Source organism: Xenopus laevis, chromosome 7S (genome assembly GCF_017654675.1).
Source record: "Xenopus laevis strain J_2021 chromosome 7S, Xenopus_laevis_v10.1, whole genome shotgun sequence".
Taxonomy (NCBI): domain Eukaryota; kingdom Metazoa; phylum Chordata; class Amphibia; order Anura; family Pipidae; genus Xenopus; species Xenopus laevis.
The window spans coordinates 63,590,379-63,606,425 of NC_054384.1; the positions used below are offsets into that span (position 1 = coordinate 63,590,379).

A 16,047-nucleotide genomic window follows, 5' to 3' on the forward strand; every position below is an offset into this window, starting at 1 on the left:
ATGCAGTGATTATTGCATGGTATAAAAGCTAGAGTAATCCATGTAACCCGCAGTTCAGAGCTGGCCGAATCATCCAACTGAATCGATACGGTTTGCTTTGAAAAACGGCTTTTATTTACACACAATATGTGATTACAGCGGAAGTGGGTAAGTGGTCAAACTAACTAAGGAATTTCCTGCCCTCAGTGCTGGCACTTAAAGGGCCTGCGGGTTACATGGATTGTTGCAAGTCCCGGATTGAAGTTGCCGGGTTACCGCGGGAGCAGTGGCCGATAGGGATACGCTACACAGCAAGAGGACGAGCTCCGCTTTTTTTCACAATCCTTACTATTGTGGGATGTATAAAAGCAAAGGCGATTGTGCGAGGGGACATGATTACGCTTTACAAGTACATTAGAGGACATTACAGACAAATAGCAGGGGACCTTTTTACCCATAAAGTGTATCACCGTACTAGAGGCCACCCCTTTAGACTAGAGGAAAAGAACTTTCATTTGAAGCAACTTAGGGGGTATTTCACAGTCAGGACAGTGAGGTTGTGGAATGCACTGCCGGGTGATGTTGTGATGGCTGATTCAGTTAATGCCTTTAAGAATGGCTTGGATGATTTCTTGGATAGACATAATATCAAAGGCTATTGTGATACTAAACTCTATAGTTAGTATAGATATGGGTATATAGAATTTATGTGAAAGAAGGGAGGGTGTGTGTATGGATGCTGGGTTTTCATTTGGAGGGGTTGAACTTGATGGACTTTGTCTTTTTTCAACCCAATTTAACTATGTAACTATGTAACATAATAAGAGAACACAATTTCCTGCTTTGCTGCTCTCTTGGTTTCCAATGATTGGTTACCAGGCAGTATCATTGGCACTGGCCGCCACTCTCAATGCACTGGAAAAAATGATCTAGTAGAATCTTTATATTTTAGATTAATTCATCTAATTTAAATTCTATGAAAAAAACATACATGGTGGTTTAATTCCAGGTTCTCACTGAACTAAATCTCTCTTATTATGGCTATACAGGTATAGGATCCCTTATCCAGAAACCCGATATCCAGAAAGCTCCGAATTACGGAATGGTTGTCTCCCATAGACTCCATTTTATCCAAATAATCCAAATTTTTAAAAATGATTTCCTTTTTCTCTGTAGTAATAAAACAGTAGGTTGTACTTGATCCCAACTAAGATACAATTAATCCTTATTGGAAGCAAAACCAGCCTATTAGGTTTATTTAATGTTTAAATGAATTTCTAATAGACTTAAGGCATGAAGACCCAAATTACGGAAAGATCCGTTATCCGGAAACCCCCCAGGTCCCGAGCATTCTGGATAACCGGTCCCATACCTGTACCTTGCAAAAAACAGCCAACAAAACATCATCTCATTCTTGGTACATTGATTTTTTCTGTATTTTCTCAAGCTTTAATTTTGGGTTTTGCAAGTCTGCATATCTTTTATGCTGTACACGAAAAAGCACTTTACCCAATAACAATTTCTCTTACTTGTTATGTGAAATATATTAGAGACAATGTTTTACAGACATGACACTTCATGGCATTAATCTAATGTGCCATTGCCAGCTTCTTGCTTACACAATGGGGCACCCTTAAAAAAGTAAAAGACGCCTGCGTTTTTTGGGACTTAGAAAAAATGTCAACTTTTTATAAAGCAATCCCTATCTACTCTATTGCACTTAGCCCAGTCTGAGGCGGTGAAGGCAAGTCTTCCATATTTACTATTATTTTTGCTAGGCATCATTTGTCCGGTCTTGTGCCAGTAACATTCAATACAGAAGTACAGTAACATTCAGAGATTGTCAGTATGAAAATGTACTTAAAATGGACTCTTAACCTGTGTTATGGCCTGGCAGTCATTTAAAATTTCAAAAAAAGGACTACCAATTTGGAGAGATATAATAGTTGTCCAAGTTCTCTCTAGGGGACAGATGTAGCAATTTTCCCCAACAGCCTATGAGTAAGTGCCCTATTAAGCACGAAACGCGTTAGGTTTTATGTCCTAATAAATTTTCTACTTTTTTTAACAAAATTTGTTCTTGATTATTGGAGATCCTCACACTCTTCCTTTTGGATCTAGTGTCTTGGATCTTGCACCTTGGGACTGAGGTGAACTGTGAGTGAATCTCCCTGCTATTTACTTAACCATAATATTTTTTTGTATTTAGAGTGGTACCACTTATACTGAATATTTTTTCTTGTGGCAGCACACACTCCCATTTTTCCCAACAGCTGATTGCCTTCAATGCAGGCAGCAATTTATTACAAAGTAATTTGCAATGCAGTTGTATGGGTATCACTGCATGTAAAAACATTTAAACTATGGTGATTTGCCTTAATTGTGGTAAAAAGCCTTTTTCAACTTTTTCCAATGCTTATGCTGGATCATGACCGCATGACAAATAGCTAAATTGCTGTTATTTGGAAAGAAACTGGCTGAGGTATTAAATCACCTAATTATAGACACAAAGCAGTAGCAGGACAAGTTGCCTGTGCAAATGACTAGAGAAAACTAGTACATCATTCACCCAATTTTGAACCAATTTGCTGCAGTGCGTACAGGTTCAGTAGCATCAGTACAGCAAATATATTTCAGGATGCTGCTCTTCTCTGCCTCCATCTAACTCTAATACCCATTGTGGCCTTTCATTGACTGGCCTAACCTGTGTATGTTTTCCAAAGTCAGTCACATGCAGGTGCACTGTGAAATAATGGAAGGAAAGTGGTACACAGGAGCTGGGGGTGGGCCAAAGAGGGGAAGTTGATAGGGAAAAGTATGAAGTAACAACATTAGGGTAGTGTAAATTTGTTGTAATATGATTCCCGTAGAAAACATTTTTAGTAATTTTAATTATTCGGTCAGCCAAACAAAAATTACTTTTACAGCAGATACATACCGTATTGCAGTTTTCTTTAATCACCTTCATTTTCTCCTCCTGTGCTGCTGCCATCTTTACTATCCTTGCTTTTCAGGTCTTTCTCCCCACTCTTCATCTTCTTCCTTGTCATGTGCCCACGGAAGCCTGCCTGAATTTTAGCAGCTGCAGCATTAGCATCAGGATCATCAAGAGGGATGTCAATGGCTTCATCTTGTGGTTTTCTGAAGGATTCATTCTAGAATGCATAATAATTATGTAGAATATATTAAATAACACAAAGCAAGGGTTTTTTTAAAAAAACATAGTTGTGTTATACCATAACCGAAAAAAATTGATCCGGTTAAAGAATTAAAAATGGTTATTATAAAGTATCAGTGTTAAATACAGATCTAGGTGAAACATTAATGAAATACTATTCATGACTTTTTATATCACGCCACTAAATTTGATTGCCACAATCCACAAAACATTTTGTTTTAGTATTATTAGTATTTTTTTCAATACAAATATTTTTTCAGTATAATATTTTCAGCTGAATTAATTATTAGTATGATATTAAAGATCATAGATGTATGAAAAGGTGTTTTACCCTCTAGATTTGTTGACAAAACTTAAGACTTTTTTAGATTTTTTTTTAGCCTGAAACCCATAAAATCTTTCGGATTATTGAAGGAAACCCAGCATAGATCATTACCCAATAATTCTCTGATGATTGTAGAATTTACTGGCACTTTGCCATCTGCAATTTTCTGCATAGAGCCATTTCTGTCCCTAATCAATTTAAAGTGTATGGCTCTGTTCTTTAGTTACTGAACCTGACTGACATTCATTTGTCATCATAGGGAGGCTCAACCTCAGAGGGTAGCATTAATCCAGAGGGTTTGGTTCAAAACTCCATCTAAGAAGTTAAAATATTAAGAAAAATCTGTTATATGTTAACTTATGGGAAAGGCTTCTAGATTTTAAAGGGGAAGTAGACCCAACTGTTACTCACCACACGGAACTTGATGGAAAAGTTGAACAGAAGATCTTTATTTACAGGCACACCAGAGGCTTTTCTTCAGTCAGGCACACTTACTTTACTCACTCCAGTAAATACTTCTTCACACATTCAGTTACAAATATTCCAACAAATCAGTTTCTTGATAGGCACACCTTCCTTAGGATCTTGGATTCCACCTAACCGCTTAGTGGTCCGGTATATACTCCACCCGTATCCCCCCACTCTCCAATAGTGGCCCGATACCTTCAGGGTGATACCCCTCCACTCTTCCAGGTTAGGACCCTTTTTCCATCCAAGTCCTGGCCTAAAGCCCCGGTGTCCTTCCTACCTGGTCCTAGACTACCACTAATTCCCTTACTTACGGAGTGCCCGTAGGAGACTAATTCCACTTTCCTCCTTGATGGGGCCACAACTGCCCTTACTAAATATCCTGACTATCTTGGGCACCTAGTGCTCGCTCACTTTGATCTTTCCTATGCTAACTTCCTTATCTACCGATGTAGGTCTCGACTCACCAGTCAGATGATGTTGCTTCGGCCACGCCCTTCCATCAAGACAGCTCACCTTGGGCGGGGCACCTCCTTTTATAGCCCTTATGTCCCACAGTGGCCTCTGGAGGCCGGGGTAAAAACTACACCAAAATTAAGTTAAAGAACTCTACTGCCATCTAATGGTGATTCCCAGAAATTACATCCAACACACAAACATATATACATTTTACATACATGCACATTTTTTCACACAAAATGATTACAACATTCCCACACATAACACTCTTCATCCCTTTAAACCCCCTTACACACTTGACCTGATACAGCTGATTAATATCTGAGTACTTGAGAAAGGGGGTAGGATACCCTGAAAAGTTGTGTGTTTGGATCTCAATAAAATGTAAAATTTATTAGCACATTTTCTGGGTGCCATCTGTCGCAAACTCTCTATATGACCCAATTAAAAGCTATAAACACTATCTCAAATATTTCTTATGAGTGAACCCTGAAAAAGCCTGGCAAATTATGAACCAAAACAAGATGAAGAATGAAATGAAAGTTTAATGTATGAAGGTACAAGGAGATGTCAAGAGAAACGGGAGAAAAGCTGTCCATACAAGAGATTGCCAAGCAATGTGGTGCTGCAGAACAGACTTATTTTTATACAGAAACAATAAGCTTGTTACTATTGTGCTAATTAAAGAGGTGTTCCATGCAAATCCATGATATTGCTGTAGACATAATTACTTATGTCTGGATGTTGCTTACTCACTTCTGAATTAAAATTATGAGACGATGAAGACTATTTTGGTACTGTTATTGAACAATGAATTTCTTAAAAATTAAATCTCATCACTGCTAACCTTTAGTGAGGAGACAAAAGAGATGATACAAATCAAATCTATCATCTATTTATATATCATGTTGTTCCTAATAGAAATAAACACACCTTTTGGGGGAAAACAGCAGAGAAGTGGTCTTGTCTCTTTTATAAATATATAATCTCCATACTGGTATTTTAAATACTGGAACAGATACTATGGGGCAAATTCCCTAAGATTCGTTGTTGCGCCAGCGTCCGCTTCGTCGCACTTCGCCAGGCGTATTTTCGCCAGCGCTACGCAAATTCACTAAAATCCGAAGTTGCGCTCAGGGTAAGCACAAGGTTGCGAAGTTGCGCTAGCGTTATTTCGCCATGCAAAGCGAAGTTATGCTAGCGATGCTTAATTTGCATACGGTGCCAAATTCAAGTTACAATGGAGGTATATGCAGCACTACACAAGCCTGGGAAACCTTCAAAACAGCAAATAAAATTTTTATTTTGCCCTACACATGTGCCCACTGTATAGTTAAGGTGCCATGAGTTGGGACTTAGAAACATTTTTAACTTTTTTTGAAGCAATCCCTATCTACTCTATTGCACTTCGCCTGGTCTGAGGTGGCGAAGGAAGTCTGGCGTAAAAGTTAGCGTTCAGAATAATTTGCGCGTCAGTGAATTTGAGTAGTTCCGTCCATTGCGCAAATTCGCCAGGCGTAAAGGTGCGAAATAACACTAGCGAATTTACGCCAGCGGCCGTATGGTGGCAAATAGAGACCTGCACTGGCTAGATCATTTTTTTCAAGAGATAACATAATCCACAGAAACAACACCCAATAGTGTATCAGCATTGACACAATTGCCCAATATTGCACAAGCAAGTTACTTTTGAACTTCAGGGACTATTTTGTTTTCAACCCAAATTAATTATGTAACTATGCTACCTTACAGGATCAGTTGAGAATTCAGTGGATGGCTTATTTCCTTCTGTGTTAATTATTTATTTTGTGCAAGCTTACAAATCTTTGCAAAGCATTTAGTTTACATTTTTATAGAAGCATTATGACTACAGTTGCCCCATATCCAGAATTCTAATATTCTGCCATATCCTGAACCCTAATTGAATATCCAAATTAGCAAAATGTTTAAAAATTCCATTTTTTATGTTTTGTAGATGTAAAACATAATGGTCACTTTCAGCGTTCATGTAATGTAAGGTCATGTAATATTTAAAGCTCTGATTTGGTTCAGCCAGGATGTGAAAAAAAACTTGGATATGGCCAAATCTGAAGCCAAATCTGGCAGTTGGTGAATCATCAATTTTGCCCCTTGACCCTTAATAGGGCCGACTTGCTGTTTTGAATGTTTTTCATCTCTTTATTTTATTATTAAAGGTAAATTAAAATATGGGGAGACAAAAAAAATGCCCGACCATCTTCTTATGGTAGATAAATAATTTAGAAAGAAAGTTTAAGTCCTGATTCATAGGGTTAAGTAGTATAAGGAGCAAATTTTTTCAACATTTCTTATCACCACGTAACAACCAGTCAGTAGGTAGCATTTACTTATCGCCTGGTTGCTATGGGTTACTGCTCCTGGGCAAATTTTGTACCTGGTATTACATATGATTTATAAGCAGGTGACTCATTTACTTTCCTCCCAAAGGTAATGGCACTTAGCTCTTATTGAATGCCAGCATCCTGTTTGTTTGGTGACTCCTAGGTTTGATCTTGTTATGTCTTTTGTGAGACAGGGGTTTTGGATATGTTGATTTGCTTCTTTAATTAGTGGACTATCTCCATGCCTTCCATATTGTTTTGTATATTTAATACAGTATATATTTGATGCCCCATGTTTATGTAGTATGACAAACAATAAAATAATTTCCAGTCCAGTATCAATCAGGATACAAGTAACAGATTCTATTATAATAATGATTTGATTTGTCTAACATGTATATATATATATATATATATTTTTTTTTTTTTTTTTTTTTTTTAATGTATTTATTTATTTATTTTTACAATTGCAATAGTTTTTTTTATTCCAGAGTGGGGAAAAAACACAAAGCAATTGTTATCATTCCTTGCTCGGCCTACTGCTGAATATTGTGGGAGAAAAGACCATTAGCTACTGCTTTTACCTACTGAACATCATTTCACAAAGTAGCTAGAAGGTGCACTGCATGGTGCTAAGAGGCCTTTGTGCAAATCTTAATTAGACAGATTTGAAAGAAGCAGAACTAGCTAAATTATATTTCATTGTGCTACAATAGCTTTGAAATCTTTACAGTTTGTATTTCTGCCAACTTCGTGAAAAGGATTTTATATGTACATGACGAAAGCATCTATCAGAAGCCTGATTATATCTTTTAGCTATTATATTGCTAACTTTATACATAGTATTTCAGAGTCTGCCATTAAAAAGACATACAATTCTGCCCAAAACAATCCAGTCTGCACTCTCAACCAGAAGGTCCCAGGTAGTCAAGTTCCTGTCTAATATTTTCAAATCACTTTATATATTGGCACTGTTAAAACAAATACATCATGACATAATAACAATGTGATATCAATGTGAACTATAAATAATATAAGCCACAACCCCCCAGCTACCAGGATCCACCCACTAATGGAGCTAGAGCTCATCATTCCCTTGTATAGAAAATAGTCTATGATTTAAAAATACTCTACAACAATATGTCTTAAAGGTGTTGTATAACTCCAGACACTTTTTTTCAGTTCAGTTGGTTTTAAATTGTTTGTTAGTTGTTTGTTCACCAGAAATAAACACTTTTTAGTTCATACAATTTTTTCACGATTTTATAAGGTGTATGTATTGTAAGATATGGGTGTCTAAAGGGCACGGTATTGTGTGTATTTCACCAGCATTAAGCTGGTGAAATCAAAACTCCAGGGAAAACTGTGTTGCTGCAGCATGTAATGCTGCTTAATTCTGCACCAGCTTGGTAAAAGCTGGATGAAGGGTCCCTGGAGTGGATGGAAGAGAGCAGGGTGGGCTTCCATCCCTTGCTCCATGTAAGGGTTTTGCAGCTGCCAAGCTAAAGGCAGTTAGTGTTAATTAAAGGTGGCCATAGACGTAACAATTACGACGTCCGTTTCAATACACACGTGTAGAGCTGAATCGTCAGATATACAGGTAGATTCACGGGAAGAAACAATAGAATTCTACCTGTATCTGAAGATTCAGCACTAACAATGGGCGATGTTTGGGTCCCTTCAAAGGCACCCGATCAAAATTTTCCGTCCAGCCCGATCGACGAGCCGACCGATATCCAAGTCTTCTGCCGACATCGGTCGGCTCTTTTTCCACCATACACGCAACGAATATCGGACGAAAATTCGTTTCATACGATATTATCTGTGCGTCTATGGCCACCTTAAGGATAGTTAAAAGGAGGTGTGGAGCAACACCTGAGAGCTGCTGCTGCTGCTTCATGATAGAGACCTCCTGGAGTGAAGGAGGGTGAGGGGCTACATGTGCTTGTGAACACCAGGGAACAAGAGTGATTCCCCTGAGCTCGAGAGAGGACCAGAGAAACCACTCCCAGGAGGCAAGAGTGTCTCAAGTGTGCCCAGAGAGGATTCTGGGATTTGTGGTCTGCTGAAAGCCATTGAGGGCTAAACTCCACTGTGAGTAAAGTGAAAACCAGTGAGGGTGTGAAGTGGGACTGTTATTGCTATGATGTGAAGCATATGTGATTCCCCATGTGAAGCCAGTGGGCTGAAGATTTTGAGTTTCTTGCAAATAAAAGGCAGCAAAGCGGCATTTTGAACTCTTTAAGGTGGTCAGTCTCCATTTATGTGCTGAAATCTGTGCCAGGGCCTAGGGTTTCGCTACCGGAAGCTCACAGTGTAGCAGTTTTTGTGCTGAATAAACACTATTTTTCACCTTGGATAAGACCTGTGAGTGCATGCCATATTTGGGACAGTTATTTTGTTTGCATATTGCACCCAGGCGCATTGAACACACAGACGTGCCGTGCCGGCTACAAGCAAGCTTATATATATATATATCTATATATATATACATACACACAGTCCTTAAACCTTCAACACTCCATTCACAAAGGTCTCCGTCTTAGACCTTTATCAAGACCATATTGCTATTAAAAACACACATTTAAATAGATAAAACACATATCACTCACCCAATTACATGCATTCAAACTGATCATGTGACCCCTAAGGGAACCCTGCACCAGGGAAACAGAATCACCTAGGTTGTAAAGTGCATACATTATGGAAGAGCATATTGATAAAAACAAACTACAATGACATGCAGAGACAATGTAGCATAAGCATGTAGCAATAGTGAATATAATACATAAGTAACAACTTGGATTCATCTCATTCAAATAACATGAGAAGGAGCAATACTCATTTAGACCTAGTGGGGCCAGAGTGTTCAATTTTTTAATCCAAAATACCTCCCGCTGAAGGAGGACTTTTGATCTGTCACCCCCACTTCTGGGGGGGGGGATATGATCAATTGCTGTATATCTAAACGAAGGCAACCTGTGTCCCATCTCTGATAAATGCTTTGCCATTGGTTTATTTGTAGTCCCATCCCTAAATGCTATACTAATTGCTATTGCTATGCTAATTGTGGATCGATGTGCATCCACACTCAAATGCATCTGGTCAGTTTTACCAACATAGGATAAGCCATATGAGCAAGTTATCAAGTAAACCACATGTGCAGTTGTGCATGTGATATGATGTCTTATCTTTAAACATATCCCTGTTTGTGGGTGAAGGAAATAATCAGCAGTAGTGATGGGCGAATTTATTCGCCAGGTGTGAATTTGCGGCGAATTCCCGCAATTCGCTGGCGGCAAATAAATTTGTGAAACCGCCGTGAAAAGTAATGGACACCAGCTCATTTTCGAATGTGACATTCGCCGGCATCAAAAACGTGCCATTTCGCAAATTTCGCGGTAAGCAAAATGAAACGCCACAAATTCACCCATCACTAATCAGCAGGTGTCATTTATCTGCATGAGGTGCAGATAGGGCAATGAAAACCTGGCAAAAGCTTTATTTTTGTCAAATACCTGCTCAACAGGAAAAAAAACACGAATTTCTTTTAAAACTCTGGAAGCAAGCCAAAGGCATTGGCTGCAGAGAAGAGAAGTGAGGAACATACTCACAGTTTCTGCAATTGTTTACCTAAACCTGGACATACAAAGATTCATCTGACCTCTAGGTGTTGTTTCAGTGGGGGTTATTTATCAACACTGGGCAAATTTGCCCATGGCCATTAACCCATGGCGACCCATCAAATTGCTGCATTAATTGTTCTGCTTGCAGCTGGCAAGCCAATCACTGATTGGTTGCTATAGGTAACTGCCCATGGGAAATTTTGCTCATTGTTGATAAATGAGTCCCAGTAAATGCTCCTTTTTAAGTAATTTTGTAGGGTTCAGAAGATACAATTTACAGACATATAAGGACAGAGAAAGCCTGTTCCAACAAACTCTGGTGTATTTGAACTATAACACTTTATTTGTTACAATATGGGCTACTTATGTTATTTATTTAGATTCCATTAATGCAAAGAATACAGTAGCTAAATATGGAACCACATAAATAATCTTGACCATGAATGATGGCCCCTACTGGAGAATGGTATTTCTGCATAGGAATTATGTTTAAAGAACATGATTGCATATTTTCCATTGTATATCTGCAAAGTTCTGTTTATACCAGGAGTAGTTGGCTCTCTCATTTGTAGACAACTCCTACTGCTATTTGTGGCGACTGGGACAGAAGTAGCCTCAAATATACTGTCACTGTGTAGTTTTATAAAGAGGTTTCTATATTTATTTTGACTAGTTTTCTTTAGCTATTTTTTGCTATAAAGCTAATCTGATCTGCAGCTGACATGGGTAACATCTCCTTGGTTACTCAGTTTAGTGATCCCTTTGCAACTAGTCTGCATTGATACAAGTCAGCCATGGCTCTTCAGAATGCTACACAATGCTTACACCATGACTTATTTCATATACATATACCCAAATATCCTGAAAATAAATATCTAGAAAACAGAAGGAGCCTTTCTTGGTGCCATATACCCTCAGCCCTCATTGCGAGTGATCCTTATCCTGTGCCCACTTTCATACTTTGTCCATCCAGTGGCTCTGCATATATCAAAGCTGCTTAATAAATAAGCTTGACTTCTAAAATACACTGCGTTATAAACTATTCCTTGTATGACGCAAAGAGATAAGAATCTCCCATATAGCTGTAGTGCTCTGATGTTCAACAGATTTCATTTAACTACAAATCCTAGGATGCCTTATCCCTTGAATTTTGTATTGGAGAATGTTGGTATGTCAAGTCAAAAAATATTTTGGAACCAAAGGTGGAATCAATACATTAGTGGGATATCTATTCTATCAATATTCACATGGTATGTTAGCACTGGACTTTGAAGATGCAACTAATATCCCAACCAGAAAAGCTCCAAGACATTTTGTTGTATTTATGCCATCTACTAACTGCCAGCCCCTGATTTATATTTGAAATGGTTTTTTTTATATAAGGATTACATGCATGCAGTACTATAAAAGCAGCGCTGTTTTATAGTAAATTCTTTATAATAAAATACAAATACTATAAACCAGGATCCCCCTCATCAATATTATAAAAGAAACACCTGTTGTGCTTTGTTTCTCCAGGTTACAGCTGTACAATAAAAGAGAGAGAGAATCACCTTCAAAGCACTAACCCATATTTCTCCTAATAACAATAATGTAACATGAAGTGCCTCAGCTGTGAAAGCCACTATGTAAAAATACTTGTGATTAATGCAGCTCCCTAAATAAAAAAACAAATAACTAAATATCTAACACACATAAAATACTTTTGCATGATAAGACTACACAGTCTTTTAAATTCAAGATATTAAATTTACATTTTTAATAAGTCTATAATGTAAAAACACTTAACATAGAAGCATACTGCGCGTAGACAAGATAATTCATATAAACAGCATTTATACAATTAACCTCAAAACATAAGTATAAAACAGTAACTTTTATGTGACTGTTTATATATGTGCCTGTCAGTTTAAAGGTACTGTATGTGTGTTTGCACGAGTGTTTGCACAAGTGTGCATGAACCTGGCAATTCCCATAAAATTGAAAAAAGCTAAGCAAACAGAAACAAAAGATGCATGATATTGCATTATGTTGTACATCGTATCCATACTACCCATATGTATATTGCAGAAAGCTAAACAACCTACAATGCTTACAGAGAGAATTGACATAGACATTTTTTTGTCTGAGCACATTTTCGGGCTTAATGATTATTTCAACAGTAAACAACACCCACACAGCCCTATATCCACAGCAACTGGATCCATTCCTTCTTAATTAAAAAATACTTAAGTGCACAGAATATTCTGTATTGTATGGCATATAAAACACAATACACATAAATTCAGATCATCTACTGTACATAAAGTTCAATATCACAGGGCAAACATGATACAGCTACTTGTTTTACTGCTAAGTTATCATTTTTTTGTGTCTACACACAAACTGACAGGTATATAATAACATTGCAGGCATTAGATGTTTCTTAAATACCAATACGAAATAAATACATACATGACAGCAGTCCATGTCTTGCACGATGTAGAGGAAGGTATTTCACTGTGGTTGAGTAGTGCTAAAATGTTCTTGTTATGCTGAAACCTGAATTCCTCCTCCCCCCATCCGTTCTCAAGTGTCTACTTCCACTGCTCAAAGTCACGTTGTAGAGATGTGTTTGCAGAATTAACATAATTTATCTAGGTTGGCCAGCATTAAACTATCACTCTGATATCCACAGAAAGAGGAAAGATAATTTCTTACTCCCTTGATATTTATCTTTGCCAGTAGAAGGGTAAACTCATTTAGGATTTGAAGACTATAAAAAGACTGCTATTCATCTTTATATTTCCAGTTTTCCTCTGGTGTTCGGCATAATGAGAGTACAAAAAAGTACTGGTGTGGAAAAAGAACTGTAGGAAATTAAACATTATGTAGCAGAACAGTATTTTATGATCTTAAACAGCATTTTTCCAGAGTGAGATTTATAAACAAAACATCCACAAGAAAAGGGACAGCTTCAGTTCACATGGTCTGATCATTTAAAGGAAAACTATGTAGGTCTCTATAAAAATAAACAGCTTATATGTAAAACCCTCTTCTAATTCCTTCTTGGCTATGTGTGCAAAAAAAATACATTTTAAACCTGTGTGCGCAGGTCAGACTAAATGCAAACTTTGTTATATTTATACACACAGTTCTTATTATACAAGCTGCATCTTTTAACCCCTCTCTGCACTGTAAAATGTACTGTATAATATGTGTAGAGTTGTCAGATGGTGTTGCTCAACCCAGTTTAGGCATTGTGAATTATAATTATCAATACTCTTTAAAGCATAATTCGTCTATGATCAGAGAAGCACTTATACTTATATCCTTGAGCAATGGGCATTCAAAATGGTATTTGGATTGCTCAGCAATTTTTTTTGCCAGGGGAATATATTGGGAAACGTGGCAAAAATTCACCACGAAACTTTCCACACAAAAAAGTGCAAAAAACAAAAAAAATGGCAACTGATTTAATTTTGAAATTACTTTTTTAATCATTTCAATTTTCCAAAATGAATACATTGCAGAAATAAAAGATTAACATGGCTCAGCCGTCCTCATGGAGAATATTGTGCTGCAGTACAGTCACTCCCAGGCCATTGCGAGCGGAAGAGTGAAACTAAGTTTAACTTACTGAGTATAGGAGTGGAGTTATTAATTAATAGCAATTAATCTACTTTGAGAGTAGTAGAGACAAGTAGCAGACAGAAGCCTTTTTGTAGAGATTAGATTTTGTAGAATTAGTTCCAGAGCTGCACACACGATGTCCAAGCTGTATTCAAAAGGAAATGGAATCATTTTCATTCAAGGTTATTATTTAGTTACTAACTAAACTTTGGCTCTTGCAAAAAGTTCTTGTAACGTACAAAAATATGACAATGTTATTTTAAAAGAATATGAATCCCCCTATCAACTAAAAGTAGTTGCAATTTGCCACATCACAAGCAACATGTAAAAAGCTGCCTAGCAATTTGACATAAATTCAAAGTGTTCAGGAGCCTTGCCTCATCTCAATCAATTTTCATTGTCATAATTGCCATTGCTAAGGTAGCACTACATCCTATTAAAGGAGAACTAAATCCTAAAAAAAATGGATAAAATGCCATATTTCATATACTGAACTTATTGCACCAGCCTAAAGTTTCAGCTTGTCAATAGCAGCAATGATCCAGGACTTTAAACTTGTCACAGGTCACCATCTTGGAAAGTGTCTGTGACACTCACATGCTCAGTGGGCTCTGAGCAGTTGTTGAGAAGCTAAGCTTAGGTGTTGTCACAAATTATCTGAGGTTTATCTGTAATATAAACTGATGCTACAAGGCTGATTTTTATATTCTGATGCTATTTACACTGGTTCCTGTGCTGTCATGTAGTAATTATCTGTATTAATTGCTAATCAGCCTTATATTGTGACATTTCTATTCTATGTGTACTGTATATTGTGAGTCGGTCCCTAAGCTCAGTAACTGACAGCAGCACAGAGCATGTGCAGTGAATCAGGAGAAAATAAGATGCGGAGCTACTGGATCTTTGAGGGACACAGATCTTCCCTGCTAAAAGCTGTGGTTGCCTTGGGCTACTATAGGAGCCCAAAACATAATGTACAACATTTATAGCCTACTGATGGGTACGCCAGAAACCTAGAGAACCCAAAGAATGGCTAGGTATAGGTGAAGACCAGGGGGCACATTTACTATTGGTCAATATCGAGGGTTAATTAACCTTCGATATTCGACCCTCGAAGTAAAATCCTTCGACTTCGAATATCGAAGTTGAAGGATTTACCGCATTTCGTTCAAATGATTCAAAGGATTTTAATCCATCGATCAAACGATTTTCATTCGGAAAAAAAGCTAGGAAAGCTTATGGGGACCTTCCCCATAGGCTAACATTGGTGCTAGTTCGATTCGAAGTCGTAGTTGAAGGTCGAAGTAGCCAATTCGATGGTCGAAGTAGCCAAAAAAAACCTTCAAAATTCAAAGTATTTTTCATTCTAATCCTTCACTCGAGCTTAGTAAATGTGCCCCCAAGTGTAAAGCAAACCCCTGTGTCTGTTGGTTACTTATTTGCACCAAACACTTCCACTCCCATATAATAATGTCATAACACCAGCCTGCCACGGCCAACTGCTTCTTATAACTTGGATGAGTTATGATGAGGAGTTGGCAAGTAGCAGATTAGAATCAGCTGCTCCCTATGACCTATTAAATTTTTTGTCCTTTGGCTTAAAATTGTATTCAAAAAAAATTTGAAGTTTACTCTTCGTAGTTTGCTAATCAGTTAAAATTAACAGGAAAAATTAACCTTTTCAATAATTTTTTTTAGTTTTTGACAATTCCTGAACATAAAGCAGTATGAGGAATTGCATTAAAGTCATTGAACAGCCTTCTTGCCCAAAATCCAGATATTGCACAATGATATTCATGTCTTAAAGATTGCAGGGAAAACTATTCATTTAGAACAACTACAAGAGGAAATATACTGTACCTCCAGATTTTACAGTCTAAATGTCAGATGCAGAAGAGTAGAAAAAGTACAAACCCAAACCTTTAGGGATCTACTCAAGCATTACTGCTCTGTGGTACATTATTACTGTTAACATTTACTGATGTCACTGCGATATCTACTTCAGCATAATACACAGATCAATATATTTATGCAGAAATT

At 37.4% G+C, this 16,047-nt stretch overlaps 1 protein-coding gene across 1 annotated transcript in view; it reads right to left on the reverse strand.

The window, feature by feature from the left end:
* Positions 1–2,933: 2,933 nt before the first annotated feature.
* The window catches only part of spa17.S (sperm autoantigenic protein 17 S homeolog), a 35,501-nt gene continuing 22,387 nt past the window's right edge, over positions 2,934–16,047 (reverse strand). The window contains exon 3 of the mRNA XM_018241670.1: positions 2,934–3,134. Within this exon, the coding sequence (XP_018097159.1) occupies positions 2,934–3,134 (201 nt within the window). The remainder of the gene's footprint in view (positions 3,135–16,047) is intronic.